We start from the raw sequence: 24,031 nt of genomic DNA, 5'->3' as shown, positions 1-24,031 counted from the left end.
TACCCAAGGCAAACCCCTAACCTTACCTAATGCTAACCCTAACCCCTACCTAACGCTAACCCGTACCCTACCCTTGCCTAACACTAACCCTAACCCTACCCCTAACCTTGCCTAACACTGACCCTAAACCCTACCCTTACCTAACGCTAACCCCTACCTAACGCTAACCCCTAACCAAGGCTAACCCTAACCCTTACCTAAAGCAAACCCTAAACCCTAACCCCTACCTAACATTAACCCCTACGCAAGGCTAACCCCTACCCTACCCTTACCTAACACTAACCCCTAACCTAACCTTACCTAACACTACCCTAACCCCCACCCTTACCTAATGTTAACGCTAAACCCTACCCTTACCTAACGCTAACCCTACCTAAAGCTAACCCTAAACCCTGCCCTTACCCAAGGTTAACCCTAAACCGTAACCCATACACTTACCTAATGCTAACCCTAAACCCTACCCTTACCTAACACTAACCCTAAGTCCTAACCCCTACCCTTGCCTAACCCTTAACCCCTACCCATACCTAACGCAAACCCTAATCCCTACCCTTACCTAATGCTAAAACCAAATCCCTACCATTACCTAACGCTAACCCTAACCTAATGCTAACCCTAACCTTACCTAACACTAACCCTAACTCCTACCCAACGCTAACCCTGACCTAACACTAACCCTAACCCCTACCTAACTCTAACCCTAACTCCTACCCTACCCTTACCTAACACTAACCCTAATCCCTACCTAACGCTAAACCTAAACCCTAACCTAACGCTAACCCTAACCTTACCTAACACTAACCCCTACCCAACGCTAACCCTACCTAAAGCTAACCCTAAACCCTGCCCTTACCTAAGGTTAACCCTAAACCGTAACCCATACACTTACCTAATGCTAACCCTAACCCACTACCTAACACTAACCCTAAGTCCTAAACCCTAATCCCATACCTAACGCAAACCCTTACCTAATGCTAAAACCAAATCCCTACCATTACCTAACGCTAACCCTAACCTAATGCTAACCCTAACCTTACCTAACACTAACCCTAACTCCTACCCAACGCTAACCCTGACCTAACACTAACCCTAACCCCTACCTAACTCTAACCCTAACTCCTACCCTACCCTTACCTAATGCTAACCCTAAACCCTAACCTTACCTAACACTAACACTAACCCTAAGTCCTAACCCCTAACCCTTGCCTAAGGTTAACCTAAACTTAACCCCTACCCCTATACCTAACGCAAACCCCTAATCCCTACCCTTACCTAATGCTAAAACCAAATCCCTACCATTACCTAACGCTAACCCTAACCTAATGCTAACCCTAACCTTACCTAACACTAACCCTAACTCCTACCCAACGCTAACCCTGACCTAATGCTAACCCTAAACCCTAACCTTACCTAACACTAACCCTAACTCCTACCCAACTCCTACCCTGACCTAACACTAACCCTTAAACCCTAACCTAACCCTAATTCCTACCCTGACCTAACACAAACCCTTACCTAACTCTAACTCCTACCCTTAACTAACCCTAACCCTTACCTAACCCTAACCCTAATTCCTACCCTGACCTAACACAAACCCTTACCTAACTCTAACTCCTACCCTTACCTAACACTAACCCTTATCCCTACCTAACGCTAAACCTAAACCCTAACCTAACCCTAACCTTACCTAACACTAACCCCTACCCAACGCTAACCCTGACCTAACACTAACCCCTACCTAACTCTAACCCTAACCCCTACCCTTACCTAACACTAACCCTAATCCCTACCTCTACCTAAAGCTAACCTAACCCTAACCCAATGCTAACCCTACCTTTACTTAACACTAACCCTAACCCCTACCCAACACTAACCATAACCCTAACCCAATGCTAACCCTCACCCCTAACCTTACCTAACGCTAACCCTAACCCCTACCTAACGCTAACCCATATACAGTGCATTCAGAAACTATTCACACCTCTTGACTTATTCGACATTTTGTTATGTTACAGCCAGCCTTATTCCAAAATGTATGATTTTTTGTCCTCATCAATCTACACACGACAAAGCCACAAAGCCCTACCCATGACAAAGCAAAACAGTTTAGAAATGTTAGCAAATTTGTTAAAAATAAAATATTACATTTACATAAGTATTCAGACCCAGTACTTTGTTTAAGCTCCTTTAGCAGCGATTACTGCCTCGAGTCTTGGGGATGAGGCTACAAGCTTGTCACACCTGTATTTGGGGAGTTTCTCCCATTATTCTTTGCAGAACATCTCAAGCTCTGTCAGGTTGGATGGGGAGCATCGCTGCACAGCTATTTTCAGGTTTCTAAAGAAATATTAGATCGGTTTCAAGTCCGGCTCTGGATTGGCCACTCAAGGACATTCAGAGACTTGTCCCAAAGACACCTTCTGCGTTGTCTTGGCTGTGTGCTTAGGGTCGTTGTCCTGTTGGAAGATTAATCTTCACCCCAGTCTGAGGTCCTGAGCGCGCTGGAGCAGGTTTTCATCAAGGATCTCTGTACTTTTCTCCGTTCATCTTTCCCCTCGATCCTGACTAGTCTCCCAGTTCCTACTGCAGAAAAACATCCCCACAGCAGTATGCTGCCACCACCATGCTTCACTGTAGGGATGGTGCCAGGTTTCCTTCAGAAGTGACGCTTGACATTCAGGCCAAAGAGTTCTATCTTGGTTTCATCAGACCAGAGAATCTTGTTTCTCATGGTCTGAGAGCCTTTAGGCAAACTCCAAGCAGGCTGTCATGTGCCTTTTACTGAGGAGTGACTTCCGTCTGGCCACTCTATCATAAAAGCCTGATTGGTGGAGTGCTGGAGAGATGGGAGAACCTTCCAGAAGGACAACCATCTCCACAGAGGAACTCTGGAGCTCTGTCTTGAGTGAACATTGGGTTCTTGGTCACCTCCCTAACTAAGGCCCTTCTCCCCCGATTGCTCAGTTCGGCAAAGTGTCTGAATAATTATGTAAATAAAGTATTTCTGTTTTTTATTTCAAATACATTTGCAAAAATTTAAATAAATCTGTTTTTGCTTTGTCATTATGGGGTATTGTGTGTAGATTGATGAAAAAAATATATTTAATCAATTTTAGAATATGGCTGTAATGTAACAAATGTGGAAAAAATACTGGATACTTTCTGAAGGAACTGTATTAACTATTTCAAATGGTTTGGTACTTCAATTGGTATGAACGTCCCAAGGATCCCAGATAGCAGGGACCTATAAACCATGCAACTGTTAAAAACTTCTAAAATGGTGCAGTTCACCACTAGAATGCCCTCTGATCTTCCTCTTTTAAGAGTGGCCATTAACTACTTTCAAAGGTGTTTTTCCACGACTGCATTAAGAATGTTGAAGGCTACAATGACTGAGAATGCATGTTTCTCTCCCTGGGCGCCACCTGCAATTTGAAAGCACCGAGAGGAATATTATTTTTCACATAGAATGCAAAAGCTGACCAATTGAATAGGCAAACTATTATAATATGGGGTTGTATGATTTTGCTGTTGCTTACTTGTGTCATTGGCTGAGAAAAATTACATAGATAATAAATAAAAGGTACTGTATCTCAGCTCCTCCTGGCTCTCATTTGGATCATAGGTCTTGGCAGAACCTGAACCAATTTAACCCATGGTATAGCCTACTTTCTCTGAATTGGTGGCTTCTACGATTGTGGCTAGATGGAGTTCAGCTATGGACTTAAAGTAAGTTAGGAGAACTAACACAGCAGGTTAGGAGAACTAATGTAGCAGGTTAGGAGAATTAGGTCAAGGTTAGGAAAAGGGTTAGACTTAGCTAAATTCTACAGTTGTCCCTGACGCGACAATGAGATGGAGATGTGCTAGCCACAACCGTAGAAGCCATCATTTCTAAAGAACCATCAGTATCATAACACCATCATAATGAATTAATGAGGTGTGTGTGTGTGTGTGTGTGTGTGTGTGTGTAGGCTCCATGACAAGCAACACTGCATAATATGGCCTGGGTTTGAGACGGGGGGGCTATAACTAGTTCAAATGGAATAACCATGAAGTGAATAGTTCATTCACAGCTTTCCTGACAAATGCTGAGGGTTTGATTATCTCAATTGATTCTTGCTGAAATACTGGGGGAAATGTCAATTTCACAACTACAAAATAAAAACACAAGAACACATTTTCCTTTTGGGCTGTTTATTATTGGGGTAACAGTTGATTTCTTCCGGATGGATTAATGGGTTACGTTATTTTCAACAGGAAACCTAACTGATCTACTCTTCTCCTTATCCTACGGCTTCAGGTCAGCTAGTAGGCCTGGAAAAATGTCTCCACTCTTTTTTTATCTGAATGTAGAGGACCAGTAAGGAAAGTCAGTCATGAAAAGGAAAATCACTTCATTTCCCTTCTGCTTGGTCACAGATGTGCCGCCAAAAACACACATCTTCTCCTTTAAAGGAAGAAAGAAACCTCCCTACGTCATTTCATCATCTGGTTTTGACACAGTCGTTTGAGTGAGAGTCTGAACGTAACAGATTCTTCAGTGCTTTGAACAAATAGAGGAAAACAAAATCTCTCACTATTCAGAGATACTCGAGCATATGCAACCAACAGTAGGCTATACAATATATCTACTTTTCAGGGAGATTGAAACAAAAACTAGACATCTGCCAATATATCTATTGTTTATACCATCCATATGATATTTTAACAAGCTTTTCCGTTAGAAAAATACAATTTGGTCTGTTTCTTTTCTACTGTGCCATGGCTTTCTGACTGAACAAGACATAATTCAGATTTCCCCCCTCACTAATTGTTTTCTTGACCAATCGGATCTTTTCACATCACGATTTTCATGAAAACATTTTTTTTTAAAGTCTGTAGCAAATTGAGCTACAAAACCATGATGCATCTGCAAAAATTAACTATCATTCTGAGGACTAAGATATCTAGTTATAGGGAAGGTAACATTTTCCCTGAATTTTGTACATTTTTACCCCAAATTCTCATTTCCGAAATGTGTCCCGATTAAATTCTCGGGTGATTTTCTTTAGAAAACCTAACACAAAATATGTTGCTGTACATATATCATACATTTGTCCATAAATCATAAAAATGGATTCGTAGTTAAAGTTTACATTAAACTATAATATTTATTACATAAACACAGTGTCTGTCTGAGGACATGTTTCATTACTGTAATTACCGAATCAGCTAAAGAGCTCAAATTGGAAAGTCTGATTTAATTTTATAATAACTGAACAATTTGATTTGAAATATTTACATTTTCAGTGTTATGCTTAACTCGGGCCTTGTCATTAGGGGAGCAATATTAACAAATATTATAAATATATATAACTTTTTGGGACTTCGAAAACTGTTACGGTAATGAGTTTTGTGAAAAGGCTAGTAAAAATGCATAATATCTGATTTAAAAAAGTAGAATAATTATGAAATAGATAAGCACAGATCCTAATCTCAGTGATTCAAGAGGAAATTCCATGAAAAATTACACTAATTCATTTTTTACAGTTTCATGAGAATTGCCTCAGAGCTTTTTCAGAGCTGATCTGATTGGTCAAAAGTCCAATTAGCGAGAAAAAAAAAAAGTCAGAAGTGGGCTGCCTGTTTAAACACAGCCATAGCCACTCAATCAATCAATCAAATGGTCACAGTCTCTTCAATGTGCCAGAGTATCGCTGGTCAGCTATCTACTTGTCTTTCTCTGTCAGATAATCACCCAAACTATATCTCTTGGAATGCCAGAAAAACTCAAGCCTATTTGGATGAACTGAGTTAATATGGAGTCTTTCCCAGTGGATGGATAGCTTACTATGAGCTGGGGAAATAAACCACTAACATCTCTACTGCTGGCTCTGGCTGGGCCAACTTCACAGTATGCACATGGGGAGGTCTCTCCAACCCGTCCTGTAGGGTTTTCACCCCAACCCTAATCTAGCACACCTGATTCTAATAATTAGCTAGTTGATAAGATGAATCAGGTAAGACACCACTGGGTTTGGCGTGAAACATACAGGAGGGTAGCTCTCCGGGAACAGGGTTGGAGAGCCCTACCTTAAAGTCTAATCCTATAAAGCAGAACTGGAGCACCCTCTACTGGTCAGATATGGGATATCTATGGTGTGCTAAGAGCGCTCCCAACCCTGCCCTCTTCTCTCCCCACCCCTAAGGTTAATACAGGCTCAAGTCTAGACCAGGTTCAGGTAGGTAGGGGTGTGTGTGTGTCTATATACACATACATACATACATACACCTGAACCTGGTCTAGACTTGAGCATATATATATATATACACACACACACATACACACACCTGAACCTGGTATATATGGATCTACATGTACATACAATGATGGTAACCTACACACAGCAGTGTGATAGCATCAGTGCCTCCACAGATGGCTCCTTGAGTGTCCACTGACTCCACTCCTCTGGCATCACATTGGCTCCCATCCCTCCTGGTTCCAACAATACTTTTGGTCCCTTAGATGTGAAGTCTCTCCTTTCACCCCTTCTCCTCCCTCTCTGTTTCGCTTGCACCACTTTCCCAGCCCAGCTACTTTCTTCATCATCGTTAGCGGTGCTCTTTCATCCGTTAAGTCTCTCCTCTCAGGATGGAGGCTCCCAAGAACCAGGAGTGAGACGAGACTGGGGATCTGAGAGAGAGAACAGCAGCTGTTAGAAGGCGCTCGCCAGTCAATTAGAGCCAGTTTAAACACGGTTTCTGTTCCCTCTCCTCTGCGCTGCTGTAACATCACTATCCCAAGGACCAGCCTCCTCCCAGACATAAACACTAACACACTAATCAACTGTCTGTCTGGACACTCACACATTAATCAGGTGTCTGTGCTCGCTCCCTTTGAAACCTACAGTCGTCCGGGGGAGAAAACAAGTTCAACCCTATGGAAGAGACGTGACACCTGAATCAGCCTGTGTGTGTGTGTGTCGTAGCAGACTGACCAAAAGGGTTTCAATGATGTGTAATGTGTTAAAAAGAGAATGTTCTTCCCCTCTCTGTGGTCTCCTGACACCCCACTGTGACTAACACTGAGCTACACACACACACACAGTGGTGGGGTTAGTTTAATCACAGCTGAAGAGGCTCGTCCTCAGACAGACCACACAGAGCCCCGGGGGAGTAAACCTGGAGGACGGATTCAGCCTTATATCCGGGCCTGGCTACACAAACCATATTTTACTAGACAGAGTGAGTGAAGAGAGGAGGAAGCTTGAGGACATCTGTACTCATAAAACATTGTGATATACGATGGTATCGCCCCCTATTGGACAAAACCTCCTGATCAATTGATCAGGCTGTCTTGCCGTAGTTAGGTTCTAAATAACGGGCAGGAAAAGAAGCAAAGTCTGTCCTCTTCAGACCTGGATAACATCAGCTTTATTTGGCACGTTCTCCTCTCTTAATATTGTTGGTTCGATCTCTCATAAAGCTGTGACCGAGAATAGCCCTTGCCTATAGACTCCCACTTCCATTCACTGACCTTTAGCTCACCTTTCGAACATTTGGGAAAAATCGCCTACGGTTCATAACTTCAACGAGCAGGAGGATTGGCGTCAGAGGGATTTCTCTGCGTCGCGCAAATTATTTCTTCCTCCGTAAGCTTAAGCTCGATTCAACTCGTCATTCCATTTCTCTATCGGCTATATTGATATTTGTTCTCCCTCATTATTACCCCGGCTACTTACGTTTCTTAGGCTATTTAAACAACTTTTTGAGATGAAAGCGTAGCCGAGCCCAAAGTAATATGCAGAGCCTGTCGAAATGGAGAGAGACGGGAATACAGCCAAAAGAAACAGCAAGATACAGTGCCTTGCGAAAGTATTCGGCCCCCTTGAACTTTGCGACCTTTTGCCACATTTCAGGCTTCAAACAAAGATATAAAACTATATTTTTTTGTGAAGAATCAACAACAAGTGGGACACAATCATGAAGTGGAATGACATTTATTGGATATTTTAAACTTTTTTAACAAATCAAAAACTGAAAAATTGAGCGTGCAAAATTATTCAGCCCCCTTAAGTTAATACTTTGTAGCGCCACCTTTTGCTGTGATTACAGCTGTAAGTCGCTTGGGGTATGTCTATCAGTTTTGCACATCGAGAGACTGAATTTTTTTCCTATTCCTCCTTGCAAAACAGCTCGAGCTCAGTGAGGTTAGATGGAGAGCATTTGTGAACAGCAGTTTTCAGTTCTTTCCACAGATTCTCGATTGGATTCAGGTCTGGACTTTGACTTGGCCATTCTAACACCTGGATATGTTTATTTTTGAACCATTCCATTGTAGATTTTGCTTTATGTTTTGGATCATTGTCTTGTTGGAAGACAAATCTCCGTCCCAGTCTCAGGTCTCCATCAGGTTTTCTTCCAGAATGGTCCTGTATTTGGCTCCATCCATCTTCCCGTAAATGTTAACCATCTTCCCTGTCCCTGCTGAAGAAAAGCAGGCCCAAACCATGATGCTGCCACCACCATGTTTGACAGTGGGGATGGTTGGTCAGGGTGATGAGCTGTGTTGCTTTTACGCCAAACATAACGTTTTGCATTGTTGCCAAAAAGTTAAATTTTGGTTTCATCTGACCAGAGCACCTTCTTCCACATGTTTGGTGTGTCTCCCAGGTGGCTTGTGGCAAACTTTAAACGACACTTTATGGATATCTTTAAGAAATGGCTTTCTTCTTGCCACTCTTCCATAAAGGCCAGATTTGTGCAATATACGACTGATTGTTGGACAGAGTCTCCCACCTCAGCTGTAGATCTCTGCAGTTCATCCAGAGTGATCATGGGCCTCTTGTCTGCATCTCTGATCAGTCTTCTCCTTGTATGAGCTGAAAGTTTAGAGGGATGGCCAGGTCTTGGTAGATTTGCAGTGGTCTGATACTCCTTCTATTTCAATATTATCGCTTGCACAGTGCTCCTTGGGATGTTTAAAGCTTGGGAAATATTTTTGTATCCAAATCCGGCTTTAAACTTCTTCACAACAGTATCTCGGATCTGCCTGGTGTGTTCCTTGTTCTTCATGATGCTCTCTGCGCTTTTAACGGACCTCTGAGACTATCACAGTGCAGGTGCATTTATACAGAGAATTGATTACACACAGGTGGATTGTATTTATCATCATTAGTCATTTAGGTCAACATTGGATCATTCAGAGATCCTCACTGAACTTCTGGAGAGAGTTTGCTGCACTGAAAGTAAAGGGGCTGAATAATTTTGCACGCCCAATTTTTCAGTTTTTGATTTGTTAAAAAAGTTTGAAATATCCAATAAATGTCGTTCCACTTCATGATTGTGTCCAACTTGTTGTTGATTCTTCACAAAAAAATACAGTTTTATATCTTTATATTTGAAGCCTGAAATGAGGCTAAAGGTCGCAAAGTTCAAGGGGGCCGAATACTTTCGCAAGGCACTGTAGATAAGAAATAGCTGTCATGTAATGTGTACAAAACATTAAGGACACCTGCTCTTTCCATGACATACTGACCAGTTGAATCTGGGCGACTTTGATCAGATGAAGGGGAGGAGACAAGTTAAAGAAGGATTCAGAGGGTGAATGGGCAAGACAACATATTTAAGTGCCTTTGAACAGGGGTGGGCTTAAGCAGGCGCCAAAGGTCATCCAGCCAACTTGACACAACTGTGGAGTCGAGATGAGCCAGCATCCCTGTAGAATGCTTTCGACACATTGTCGATCCCATACCCTGACGAATTGAGGCTATTCTGAGGGCAAAAGAGACAGAGAGAGAAAATATTTGGAGGACTTCTCCACTCTATAACATATTGAAATATACCCGGAATAGGATATTACTCAGTAGGTCACTCCGTGTGGTGCCCTGCTGTGCACCCCCCAGTCAAGTTCAAATAGGCTGTCTATCATCGTCAATAGATGTAATATCGCCCCAACCCCACTCTCCTGGCTCCATCTCTATTAGTCCGCCCCAACCCCTCCCTCCCTCCCTCTCTCTCTCATAACAACCCATTTCACACGTCACTTCCCCTCAACAACAAGATATCGACAAAGACAACCATATGTGTAGTGAGGCTCACCAGAGCAGTGCCTTGGACCGAGTGCTGACCCCCTTAGCCCTGGCGCCGCTGGGCGGCGTGCTGACCGGTGGCATGGAGTTCCGGTGGCTCCTCTTATGGGATTCCAGGTAGAGTTTCTTGGCGAAGGCCCGGCCGCACACGTCACACGCGTGGAGCGAGAAGTTCTTGGTGACACGCACCTCTGTGCTACTGCTGCTCTCCTGGTGAGCGTCATGGCGACGCGTGTTGAGGGGCATCGGGGCGGGGGTGTCGGGGAGTTGTTTGTCGTTCTTACGGGAGACAGGTGACCCGGTTTGGGCCTCCTGCTGCCTCTCCTGCCTCTCCTGGTTGCGAGTGACCAGAGTGGTGGAGGAGAGGAGGTCCTGTTTCCGTGTGACTGGGTAGGAGGAGTTGTTGAGAAGCTCCTGTTTGCGTGTGACTGGGGGCGTAGGGGGGGAGGAGGCCGAGTGGCTCCCGTTCACCTCCTCGACTGATGTTCCTCCTCTCTTGTTGTTGTTGGCATTGGGGGCAGAGTTGAGGACCACCTCAGCCGGCCGCTTAACCGCACGCGACTCCAGCTTGGGCACGATCTTGGCCAGGTAGCCCGTTGACTTCTTGTGCACCACCGTCACGTGGCGCAAGACGTCGCGCTTGCGCCGGGACTCGTAGCGGCAGAGCGGGCAGCGGTAGAACTTGATGAAGATGTCTGTGCCGTCCGTGTGCAGCTCGATGTGCTTGGTGAGGTTCTGGCGGGAGCTGAACTGACGTTTGCACAGCTTGCAGAACAGCTGCTTGAAGTCGAAACCCACCGAGAGCTTCTGAGGGGGTCTCCCAAGAGTCCCGCTACTAGTACCACCGGTGCTGTTGATGGACGTGGAACGAGTCCATGTCTTGGGGCTGCCGCCACCCTCTTCCTCTTTGATCTTTTGACCTGCCTTGGTTGCCACGGCGACACCCTTCCTGTCCGTGTCCCTCCCGTCCGTGTTGCCTGGCGTCGAGGCGGGGCTGGAGTCAGGGTCGTCCCAGGGTTCCACCTCCTCCTCCTTCACGCTCAGGCTGTTGATAGGGGTTCTGTTGCTAGGGGTGCTGTCAGTGTTGCTGCTGTTGTTTTTGTTGTTCGCCGTGGATGTGGTTGCGGCCGTGGTCACGGAGACGGAGCTAACGTTCTTGAGGTTCTTGAGATTGTAGATCTTGTGGACGATGCGCATGTGTCTCTTTAACATGACCTGGGAGCTGTACTTCCTCTTGCAGAGCAGACAGCGGCAGGAGGCCAGGTTGTACAGGGCCGATGCCAGGAGAGAAGGGGCAGGGGGCGCCGCGGTGGAGCTTTTGGGGGGCTGAGGGGTGGTAGCATCTGCGGCTCCTCCGCTCTTTGGGGTGTGACCTTTCGTGGGTGAGGAGTTGGCACTCTTGCGGGGAGGCGTGGCCTCCAGGGACAGAAGCTGGCCGGGGCGCGTGGCGATGTCCGGCGTGATGGCGTCCCGGCGCAGGCCGCGGTGCACCTCGTCAAAATGGCGCCTCACGTTGGCCTTGGTGGCGAAGGACTTGAAGCAGACGGGGCAGGACTTGCCGCTGGGCGTGTGCAAGGTGCGGGACCGACCTTTGACCATGGAGAGGAGGCTGATGGGAACGGTGCGCGTCTCTGTGAACTTCCGGAGCTCCTCCAGCTTGGTCTGGTGCATCTTGCGACAGTGGCGGCGGATACTGCGGCGAGAGTTGAAGTCCTTACCACACAGGCAGCACGAGATGGTAACGTCCTCCACCTAGGGGGAGAGAGACAGAGGGAGAGTTTTACAGTGAGCGTTGGTGTGTGTGTGTATGTGTGTGCGAGCGTGTGTCTGCTTGCAACCTTTCTCCTGTATGTAACTACCCCGCTTGTAGACCCCTCCTCCTCAGGCTGCGCCGCCGCCTCCTCTCCTCCCTCCTCCTCCTCCTGGTCACTCCTCCTCCTCTCCTCCCCCTCTCCCGTCTGTCCATTCTCCGGCGTCCCTCCCTGCTCCCCCCAGGGCTCAGGGCTGTGTGTGTGGGTCCCTCCAGGGGTGTGTGGAGCCCGGGGGAAATGGGCCAGCTCCTCCTCTGAGGACATGAACTGGAACACGGCGTTATTGGAGGTCTGGATTGGCTCCAGGCGCATCACGTAGTCCGGCCGGTCCTTCCTGGGGTAGATGGCCTCCAGGAGGTCCTTCATGGCCCCACTCTGCTTGTCACCCTCGCTCGCTGGATCTAAGAGGTCAGGGGGGAGGAAGAGAGAGGCATTAGGAAAATAACGTTTTCAATCAGACACCAATATTTGCTCCCAAACGTGATGTGTTTTGAGCCTAGATACGTCACAACACTAAGGAACATTTTTAAACTTGCCAAAGGGAGAAACAAAAACACACTATTTTTTCCAAATAAGATATGTAATGAGCACATTGTGGCAACAGCAACCACGTTTCAACCATATCATTAAATAGCAATTGAATGTATCTTTGTGTTTTCACAGACATTGTCTTTTTTGTCGTTATAGTTCAATACACAGATGAGATAAGAGGATTTTCTAGATGACTGGTATTTCTAGATATAGACAGAAGTCATAGAGAATGGAAGAGTAGTGGCTAATGAGGCTGGATCAAAGACAGAGGCTGGAGCATGAAAGAGAATTTAGTTAGTTAGAGTATAGGAGGACAGGAGAGAAAGGGACTAACTACATTAGGGAGAGACAGAGACATGGAAAGACATGGGGAGAGAGACAAAGACATGGAAAAACAGGGAGGGAGACATGGAGAGAGACAAAGACGGGGAGAGAGACAAAGACATGGAAAAACAGGGAGGGAGACATGGAGAGAGACAAAGACGGGGAGAGAGACAAAGACATGGAAAAACAGGGAGGGAGACATGGAGAGAGACAAAGAGAGAGACAAAGACATGGAGAGAGACATGAAGAGAGAGGGAGAGAGACACATGGAAAAACAGGGAGAGACATGTGAGAGAGACATGAGAGACAAAGACGGGGAGAGAGACAAAGACATGGAAAAACAGGGAGGGAGACATGGAGAGAGACAAAGACGGGGAGAGAGACAAAGACGGGGAGAGAGACAAAGACATGGAAAAACAGGGAGGGAGACATGGAGAGAGACAAAGACGGGGAGAGAGACAAAGAGGGAGAGAGACAAAGACATGGAAAAACAGGGAGGGAGACATGGAGAGACATGGACAAAGACATGGAAAAACAGGGAGAGAGACATGGAGAGAAGACGGGAGAGAGACATGACGGGGAGAGAGACAAAGACATGGAAAAACAGGGAGGGAGACATGGAGAGAGACAAGACGGGGAGAGAGAGACAGATGGAAAAACAGGGAGGGAGACATGGAGAGAGACAAAGAGAGAGACACGGGGAGAGAGACAAAGACGGGGAGAGAGAGAAAGACGGGGAGAGAGACAAAGACATGGAAAAACAGGGAGGGAGACATGGAGAGAGACAAAGACGGGGAGAGAGATAAAGACGGGGAGAGAGACAAAGACGGGGAGAGAGACAAAGACGGGGAGAGAGACAAAGACGGGGAGAGAGACAAAGACGGGGAGAGAGACAAAGACGGGGAGAGAGACAAAGACATGGAAAAACAGGGAGAGAGACATGGAGAAGAGACAGTGAGAGAGACATGGAGAGAGAGAGAGAGAGACATGGAGAGACAGAGAGAGAGACATGGAGAGAGAGAGAGACATGGAGAGAGAGAGAGAGAGAGACATGGAGAGTTAGAGATGTGGAGAGAGACACCTGGAGAGAGACATGGAGAGACGTGAGAGAGAGAGAGAGAGAGAGACGTGGAGAGCAGAGAGACGTGGAGACAGAGGAGAGACAGAGAGAGACGTGGAAAGACAGAGAGAGACATGGAGAGAGAGAGTGAGTGTAGACCAACGAAGACCGTGAGTGAGTGAGTGAGTGAGTAAAGTGGGTGACAGAATAAAAGAGACAAGCATAGGCATTAAGTGGGAGACAAGCATTGACAAAGAGGGAGAGAGACAGACAGAGAGAACAAGAGAGCGAGAGACTCTTCGAGAGGTGGCCACGTACCGTCCGGCTTGGACAGTCTGGTGAGGCAGTAGTACTCTTTGTGGGTGATGAGGTTGGGCAGGCCCCGGAACAAGCTGCGACATGTCTTACACTCAAAGATGGTGTCCACCTCATTCAGCAGCATGTGCTTCAGCTGGGCAGTACCTGCACATACACGACACCAGGGGGCAGTGTTAGGGAGCGCTGGCGGAGACAGACAGACAGGACAAATAGGACTGGGCCATCATCAACTCCTAGAGCCTAAAACCCTTCGGCGTTTGCATATCGGAAGGATTATAATAGGTGTGATTAAATAGATTTGGTTTGCTGGGACGAGCGATCACTATTTTTCTTCAGATGTGCAAACATTGAAAGAGTAGAAGCTAGGAGTTGCACTTGAATCATGTTTCATCACAAAACGTACGACTGTGTCGTGATTCCTGATTAAAAGACCTCGGTGCAGTCGGAGTAGCATGACTAGATGTTACCTGAACGCAAGACCTCTGTGATCTGCTGGATGCCAGACTTGGAGGTCTGGAGCTGCTGCTGCAACAGAGGAGGGTCACCTGGCTCCACGCAGTACCCTGCAGAGGTCACACACTTCAATACAACACTTCCCTCTGCCCTCAGCCATGGAGTGTGTGTGTGTGTGTGTGTGTGTGTGTGTGTGTGTGTGTGTGTGTGTGTAGAGAGTGGCTATTTCCTATAGGAAGTGACTAGGATGGGTTTGCTGCCAGATCCTGGGCATATAAGTATAGAAGTGGTGGCAGCCCCTATACAATGACAGTGGTGGGTGCAACGTGTGTGTCAATGAGAGTCAGAGTGTGTGTGTGTGTGTGTGGGCCCCTCCCCTGCCCCTCAGGGGGTGCTGGTTTAATCTGACCCCCCCCCCCACAGCCCAGGGTCAGATGGTGACCAATCAGACGCGCCGACACAGCCAGCACCAAACACGGCAGTAATCATTACGCCCATTCTGTTGCAAAACGTTTCGTCTGTTGCGTTTACTCCAAGTGGAAAGCGCAAACGAGTTCCTATGGGAATAATTCGGTTAGGTCCCTCCCAGTTTTGCTCCGTTTGGTTCTTAACGGTTTCCGTAATGAATACACCCCAGTTCACCCCTTCCGCCCCGCTAGAGTCAGACAAACAGGAAATATGGCATGTGTGTGTGAGTTTTATGCAACAGACAGACAGACAGTTGATGCAACAGATATGTCACATGTTCGCTACAGTTAGTGGGGTCTCTCTCTCCAATCCCAAATGGACCCCTAAGAAATATGGTGAAGCTTCCACCTAAAATACCCGAGGGCAAGGTGGAAGCTATTGCCACATTGCTTTACACCTGTCAAATCCTCTCAGATCTCTACAAGTGCATTGGGGTCCACCTTGGATTGGGCCCTGGACTGAGGCTTCACCTCTGTCTCCAGCTGCACGTCAATACTCCAGCATATCTTCCTCTCCTCTTCTCCTCGCCTTCATCTGACGTGAAGGACCTGGACAGGCTTCAGCCATACTGCTTTAGGGCATTTCCATGTAAAAGGAGCCACGAGCACCAACATGAGAAGTCAATAGGAGCGAGTGTCAAATGAAAGCTAAGAGTCTATTTTTGTTTCGACACCGGATGTCCAGAGACATTGAAAAGTAGTTGACATTTGGTGGCCTTGATTCTTTTGAAACGTTCCGGATCGGCTTTAATTTCAACGTCCACGGATGTTGATTTTTGGTCCGGTCCCGACCGGCCTTCATTCGGCCCAATAGACGTCCATGATTATTCAGATTTGGTCAAGTCTGGACCAGACCAAACTAATGTACTGTACTGAATTAACTATACTCTACGGTACTGAACTATTGTACTGACCTATACTGTTCTGAACTGTTCTGTACGGTGTTATACTTTGATGTCCAAACTTGTGAAAGATTGTCTATTGTTTCATATTTGGTCCAGTCCAAACTAATTTTATATTTGTTTGGGGTCTGAGTGCATTAAAATAATAGCCAGTGTACCCAAATATGAAAAGGAAGATATTGCATATTTCTACCTTTATGTACCTAGGATACATCACCATGAAGAGAATGAAATGTATATGTATAATTATGTGTTTCTGTGTAGTACAAATCCACTTCATTTACTGTAGTTCATGAACCAAAAAATAAATTAAAAAAATACTTATTTTGTCCCTCTTCTCTCCTCTCCCCGGCCCCCTCTTCTCTCCTCTCCCCGGCCCCCCTCTCTTCTCTCCTCTCCCCGGCCCCCCTCTCTTCTCTCCTCTCCCCGGCCCCCCCCTCTCCCCTCCCCCCCCTCTCTCTCTCAGTCTCCCCTGTCTCTCTCTCCTCTCCCCCAGTCTCCTCTGCCCCCCTCTCTTCTTTCCCCGGTCCCTCTCCTCTTCCAGTCTCCTCTGTCACTCTCCTTTCCCCGGTTCCTCTCCTCTTCCAGTCAGTCTCCTCTGTCACTCTCCTTTCCCCGGTCCCTCTCCTCTCTCTCCTCAGCCACTCTCCCAGTCAGGACAGACTGGCCAACAATGACTGAATAAATATATTGTATCTAGTGCTCCGCAGTGTGTTTGAAGGACTTCAATCAAACTAACGGTAGGTTGGTGTAGACAAGCGGGCAGTCTTACCCGGTGTCCTGGGAGCTGCGTCGGGGCCAGGGTTAAGGTCAGTCATTGGGTTAGGGCTGCTGGGCTGTGGCTCGTCTGTCTGGCAGCACTGGTCTCTGGTAACATGGCTCTCAGGTTCAGGTTTGGGCTCGTCCTGGGGGATCTCCTCCATCTCCACCTCCATCCTGCTGGAACTCTGATACGTAGACAGACAGAGACAGAATGGTGAAGTTTACCTTTTAAACCTCACAGACATTCCTTGGCTATACGATGGTCAGGGAAACACTGGGACAGAGGGTGTGGGGTGCGGATTTGGAAAAAGAGGTACGGGTAATTCAACACAGGTGTGGCTCCTGAGTTAATTAAGCAATTAACACCCCATCTTGCCTACGGCGATGTATAAAAAATGACCAGTTGCCCATTATTTTGACTACCATGGCTAGAAGAAGAGATCTCAGTGACATTGAAAGAGGTCTCAGAGGAGCACAGGGGGTTTAAAGCTGTTCTGGTTGCTCGTGGTGTCCCAATGCCCTAATAAGACACATTATGTTGGTGTTTCCTTTATTTTGGCAGTTACCTGTACATCTACAGACACTCTCTACAGACACTCTCCTAGCCTGTGTAACACCAGCGCTATAAGTGTTATGGGAGAAGCCTACTTATATAGGAGAGACAGAAATACTGTACCAGGCACTACGGTACCACCACTATAGCTGCATAATTGGTCTGAGTAAAGATACCTAATGACTCATTATGCCAAACACTATTTGATCAGCAGTGCTGTTGCTGATCTCGACACCTGCGGTGTCACGTGGCATTGTTTGGTTGGGTCTGATAAGGGCGGGTGGTGGTTCCACTACTGGCTGGGTGAGACTCTCGCCTCGTCTGTCTTTCTGTTTCTCTCTCCAGGGTGATGGAGATGTTTCCCAGCACACCCAGCTAACACACACACTAGGCTGTCAGAGATAAGGAACTCTACACTGACCCTTGGCTTCTCTCCCTCTCCCCTCCCCTCTGAATACTTTCTGAAGGCACTGTAAGTCTGAGGAGAGAGAGAGAGAGAACTTGTCATCTCTCTCACTGATTGATGAGTAAACAGTGAGGATGACTGTCTGTATTCAACTGCTGCATGACAGATGCTGTGAAAAGGAAAAGTGGAAGACAGAGTGGGCTGGAAATGGGGAGGAGTAGAGGGATGGTACCTGAACCACTGAGAGTGTGTAGATTGGGAGTCAGGATATAAACATAGTACACTGGGGGTGAGGGGCTATTGTTTAGGAGAGGGGATAGTATATATTTGGGGTTCTAGTGGGACTGTGTACTGGTAGGATATATACGGGGGGAGGGGGGACTGTCTTGTCTCTACCTTCGTGTGTTGCTGAGAGGTCTTCCTCGGAGCGGATTTGGCCTTCACCATGCTGCTCTCCCTCTACCCAAACACCTGCAACAACACTGGAATGAGCCCATGTTTCAGTCTGCGTGTTTCCCTATCATTGCCAAACCATGTTTCGATGCCGTCACAGAGGTGAAAACAGAGGTAAAGCCCCCCTCTAGTGGTGGCCCCAGGCTAGTGCAGTTCCATCCATCACATCCACCTGCCTGTCAGCACACTTCCAAGTCTTCATGTATTATTCCAAGTAAAGAGTGTGTGTGTCTCTCTATCAGAAACTGCCCAAACCATATCCCCCCCTCAAAGTGACTTGAGCACTACTGCCTGAAGAGTCAACCCCTCCTGTCCCGAGTCTGGTTCCTCTCTAACTCCCTTCCAGGTATTTTTTCCTGGTCACCGTGCTAGTGCTTGCTGACTCACTTTAGGTTACCGTAAGGCACTTTGCAAATGTTTTGGTAAGTCTGTAAACCGGTCCTCAATTTGCACCGATTCGATCAAAACTAAGTTTTCAGATTTCTATTCTTCCAAACCTAGAGCCTAATGCATTAGGAGGAAGATGGTCATCGCCGTCTCAGAGCGGGGAGAAATACAAGAGCATGTTCAATGAAGAGCTCAGCGGTAATGCTCTTTGACAGCATCAGACCGAACGGCCGGGTATCACTGGAGTCAATCCAAAGTCGTGAGGCTCAATCAGAAAACATGCAGCTATCATCAGAGAGGTGACCTGGTGGCGAAGACTTGGTAACACGCGCGGGCGTTTCCATGGAGACAGAGACAGAAGTAGTTGTTCCTACTCAGGCAATATGATGAAGTGTGTATTTATCAGTTGGCCTGTAGAGACAGACACTGCTACCAGAACAAACTCACCAAAGAGTCATTTAAACGGGAAATCTGTGATTGCTACATCATTATTTTTTATTTTTTGCTTTTAAATTCATGACATACAAATGTCCCATTGATTCTTGAAGAATATAACTCAATTACCTCATTACCTTAGTTGGCTGAATTGTCTTACCCCATCAGAAACCAAAATATATGCTTGTTTTACTCCTTTGCTAGTTAACAATGTTTTGTAGACAAACACGGTATAGCTTCAAAACATGGTTAAAACCACAAACAAATGTTGTTCTCATGGATGGTCAGTCCTTGCACCCATAGCTCTGTTTATGATTTTAAGAGTGGCTACATTTCTCCAGCCCTATCCCTAAGCTATTTACCGAATCCGTGGGTCATTGATGTGTTATTTATTTGAACTGCAGATTGCCCCTTTAACGTCGCCTGATAAGATGTACACTGATGTGAAAGTACTGTACCCACACCTGCACAAGACTGCTGCAGCTAGGCAGTGAACATAATTGAATGAAGAAATGACAGGAAAAGTTCACAGCAATTATTTCTGTGTGAAAGGGATGAGTGTATAAGTGCTGGAATAAAGAACGGATGCCTCTGTTCACGTTGTAACCCGTGTGAGACACTATAACCTCACATGGAGACTGGCTGCTGCCCTCATAAGCACACCCATTAGACAGACCACCAGCACATCATAACGCTGGTCTGCCCTTATAGTGAGTGATTCTCAACTTCCTCAATCTAAACCCTATCTGACCATAACAATAGGCCGGCCTTGGGATGTTTACATTCAGTTGTTAGGCAACCCTCTCCTAGTCGTTTTAATTCATCTGAAGAAGAATTTGACCAAAAATATACATCATAATAGCATTATATAGGCATACTTTCTCTTGCCCTCGGCTAGTCTTCTTAAAATGGGCTAGAAATCCGTTTATAAAGTGGGCACTGTAGAGGCATATACTTTAAAATCATAACCCAACATTACCGAAATATGTCACTCATCTCCACATGCTAAAAACGGTCAAATTAAAATGCATTCAGGTGATTTTCATTAAAGTCGATGAGAAAATAAAATACTACTTTTTGTTTGAAAGCAGAAAATCACCCGAGACAAGTGTAACTAACATGCGCAGTGCCCAACGGGGCGCAATAACAAAACCAAGCGTTCAGTTAGTTGGACAATACGCCCCACTCGGGACGAAACCAGGAATGGCACTGCGTTTCCCCCGCTTTAATCAGAAAGGATGCCTTATTTGTATGATTCATTATCTAGAATTTTATGTGTGCGCTATTCGTAAGGGCTTTACGGTCGAACAAAATGTACGTTTGCCATACTGTGGAAAAATATACCCATATTTTGAGAAGTCGCGAGATATCGACACCAGCGACTCCACAATGGGTCTCGTCAAACATGAAGGACGAAGTGAACTGCCCTCGCTGACTAACAAAAGTCCCTGTGAGCCACCATCCCCTTACGCATTCCACGCAAGGGGGAAGAAATTTTGCCATTCCGTAAAATAAAATACCATAAAACGATGCCTACACTGTTCAATTTCATCTCCAATTGCAACTCGTCTCCACTAGCAAGCGCGCATTGATTGTTGGCGTTTGGTTCGACAGTTATCTTTCAGCGGGTAGCAGTCTCCATTAGCAACTCCATATCCCATGGGCGTGCGAGGGCCGCGGGCTGTGACGCAAATGCCACTTGTGAATTGCAAATTTGACATATCTAATTCAGTGTGGCTGGATGACTATTCACCCCGCATTTAAAACTATAACATTCCCCCCGCCCCCGTGCTGGGAGATGTGGCGATGCCAATAGCCACTAGCCAGCATATTATGTTAGGTTTCGTTGCATAACTCGCCAGCCCAACTTAATAAATTGTGCACCGACAGCGAACGGGTGCAGTAGCCAGTCTGGATATTGTTACGTTTTGAATATGATGGCCCAATCAACACAATTACATTACAATCTGCGCGAAATGACACAGCGACTTATACGATGTGTACACGAGACATGGAACGCGAGTGGCCTCGGTAAACGTGGATCTATGGTAGCCAGCACTTGGCTACGTTCTGCTAGGACGCATGCAGCTGACGATCGAGAGGAGGGCAGGGCAGCCAGCGAGTGGAACTTGGGACTGCATTCATACATAGACCATACGGGCGCCCGGATAAAGGGCTGCATGAATACTGTATTGTGTGCTCCTTTCTCCAAAAGTCCCCAAGTATTTACAAAAGGTTCGCCAAAAAAATATTGTGGCGAAACACAGGTGGTTTCAGCAGCTGCCGATATATTATGGAAGCCCATTCCCGCCACCAAACATTTTTTTTAAAGTCTACAATCTCAACATTTTGAGAGATACCTACATCAACATTTTGAGGTAGATCATACATATATAGGTATTTTTTCTTTATTTGTTGCATTGTGTGGCGATTTCCATCTATCCACGTTGCAGAGACCGGCACAGCAGGGCCATCAGCAAGCTAATGGTCAGCTGGCATTTGCTTATCACTTTTGATTTGGTTTAATAACAAATATTGCACAAACAAGCACTGAAAAGACTGGACAAAGTAGCCTACTGTTGTTTAGACTGATTTGCCTCATGATTTGTCAACTTTTACACAATTCCTCGGTGGTTCAGTCTCATCAACTGTAGCCTACCCACTGGGCACACGCTGGTCGAATCAACACTGTTGAAATGACTTCAAACCAACATGGAATAGAAGTTGAATTGACGTTTGTGCCCAGTGGGTACTGATAACAACCACCACTACAGCACACATTTGGTTAATATGCAAACTTTAGCTGGCTAGGCTACCTAGACATTTTCAATTCAAAATGATTGATTGGAATGTGATGTGTGATTAACTTTTCAATTACACATGAAAAGGGCTACATGATGCAACCCTGTTAGTTTGATTGTCCAATTGCAGTTGTGTCTGTCTGTGTAAAGGACTTCCCATTGGTTAATTTAAAAAATACATAATTAATCTGAACAAGTACAAGGTTGCTGCAGTTTGACAGCGTTTTGATAGTGAAGATGAAACTAGGACCCAAAGTAAAAAAATATATTTAAAAAAAACATATGACCTGATTAGACATTTTTTTGTCCCATCATAGCCCATATAAAACTGTTTTACAGTTGATTTATTACCAGATCATACCCTACAACTAGATTCCAGAGTTTTACCTAGTTTGGTTTGCCTACCAGATCAGGAGAAACTCTGTGCTCCTCACACTGAGGAGTGTGCTCCTCACGCAGCACATAGGCTAGCTGTTAGAGCTTTGGACCAGTAACTGAAAGCTCGCTGGTTTGAACACCCAAGCTGACAAGGTGAAAAATATGTGCCCTTGAGCAAGGCACTTAACCCTCATTTGCTCCAAGGGTGCTGTACTACTATGGCTGACCCTGTAAAACATTTCACTGCACCTATCCAGTGTATGTGTAAAATACAACTTTTTCTTCTAAGAATCATTCTATTATAGGCTTAGGGATCTATCTCAAAATGTTGATTTATGTGGGCCTATTTCGAATTAGTATCTGAACATAGAGATATCCAATTGTTCAGATACTATACACAAAAAATGAGATAGTATCTCGAAATGTTGAGATAGTAGGCCGCCTGTTGACATTGTGGGAATGGGCTTCCATAGATATGTGCAACGCAGCATATCGTTGCGCAGCACTGAACTTTCCCAGTTTTCTGATGTTCGTGATGTTCCAAAGGACCATTTTATTCAGGCTGTCCTCACTGGCAATCTGGAAGCTAGAGCGCAGGGCATTTTACCGTTCTCATGGCACGATTTGCATTGCCTCATTATCCCCGAAAATCTCCTTTACACGGTTATATTGTCAGCCTCAACACGCCAGTATGTTGAGCAACAAAAGACCAGCTTAACTTGATCAAAGCAGAAGCCAAGTACAAAATGCACCTTTCAAGCCGTAAAAGAGAGGCCCCTTCTACATTTTGCAGCATGGCAGGGGAGTGCGGCGTAAAAACGGGCTAACCCATACAAAATAAATACAACGAGAACGTACAACACTCACATAAACACATCCATCACCATCTTAGGGAAATCCCTAAACCACTCTCAGATATTTGGCTTTGTAAAGACTCTCCCGAGTGGACGATATTACGAATGTAAAACGCTGCGCTTTGCGGCTCTGTGCCACCTTTTCCAAGAAGCAGCTTGGCGCACAGACCGGTGACCCTTCCGGCTTTGCGCGTCTTTATAACGACTAGATTTTTACCAACAAATCTAATTTTAGCAATGAAATGTGACTGAATACATCTAGTTGTAACTATCATCGTATTTGAGGCCCTGGAAATATTATTTAAGGGCGAGTTTGAGTCGCCGAAACCAATTCCTCTCCCCTCCATGGACAGGCAGAACAAGAGAACGATGACGCCATTTTCTGCAAAAACAACCACGTTCGGGGAGCCAAGGCGAGGGCTTTTACGCTTCCATAACGCGTTCCAGGTCTTCGATTAGACATTTAGGGCGAATATAAATGTGTTAAGAATAGTTCTTACCTGTATAAGTCTTAACCTGACGATGGAATCCGGTTTCACGGAGTAAAGCTACGAGCTTGGGCCGGGGAGCGACTTCGAGTCCGCGTCCCTGTCTGTAGCTAGCCGGGGGTTGTTTATTACGCCTCTCAGCGCTCGGCTCGTCTCTCGCACTGAACAGTTCCTCCAGCAGCTGCCTTTGTGCACTCAGAGGGGACCGTTCAGCTAAAGGCGGACGCTGCGCAAAGGTGCAGCACTTCTACTTTTCTTTATAAATGTCAGTCTCGTTGGCACTTTGGGGGGTAGGAGAGGAATAGTTAACCCCCCCCTCCTCGTGATCGAGGAACACTGTTGCCAAATTCAGGCCGTTTAGTGCTCCATTTACTAAGCGCGCGCACAGGCTTTCCAGAATCCAGGACACACAAATTAAACCGAAACGTTAGGTCGTTTTGTTCTCTTTCTGCGCATTCTTGTCGTTGATAAAAGTGCATTATTCCTTGGGAAAAGTAGTAATAAATAATAATTCCAAACGGATGATTTGGAACTGTTGGAAATGTTGCACCATGGCCATTTACAATTTCTGTGTT

General features: G+C 46.0%; 1 protein-coding gene across 3 annotated transcripts; it reads right to left on the bottom strand.

Moving 5' to 3' along the window:
* Window positions 1-4,191: 4,191 nt before the first annotated feature.
* LOC135514810 (zinc finger protein 800-like) lies at window positions 4,192-23,720 on the bottom strand. 3 transcript variants are annotated; one of them, XM_064938432.1, is made up of 8 exons: window positions 23,469-23,720; window positions 18,057-18,131; window positions 16,712-16,886; window positions 14,585-14,680; window positions 14,118-14,261; window positions 11,933-12,285; window positions 10,084-11,825; window positions 4,192-6,676 (listed from the first exon to the last, which is right to left on the bottom strand). In XM_064938432.1, coding segments are annotated over exons 2-8 (2,562 nt in total). In that variant the 5' UTR covers window positions 18,108-18,131; window positions 23,469-23,720; the 3' UTR covers window positions 4,192-6,675. The 3 variants fall into 3 exon arrangements, with proteins under 3 accessions (XP_064794504.1, XP_064794503.1, XP_064794506.1); XM_064938431.1 differs by lacking the exon at window positions 4,192-6,676 and having other exon boundaries at window positions 10,080-11,825; XM_064938434.1 differs by lacking the exons at window positions 4,192-6,676; window positions 18,057-18,131 and having other exon boundaries at window positions 10,080-11,825.
* Between the last annotated feature and the right edge of the window lie 311 nt (window positions 23,721-24,031).

This window comes from Oncorhynchus masou, chromosome 26 (genome assembly GCF_036934945.1).
Source record: "Oncorhynchus masou masou isolate Uvic2021 chromosome 26, UVic_Omas_1.1, whole genome shotgun sequence".
Lineage (NCBI taxonomy): Eukaryota > Metazoa > Chordata > Actinopteri > Salmoniformes > Salmonidae > Oncorhynchus > Oncorhynchus masou.
This window is presented reverse-complemented; position numbering and strand designations above follow the sequence as displayed.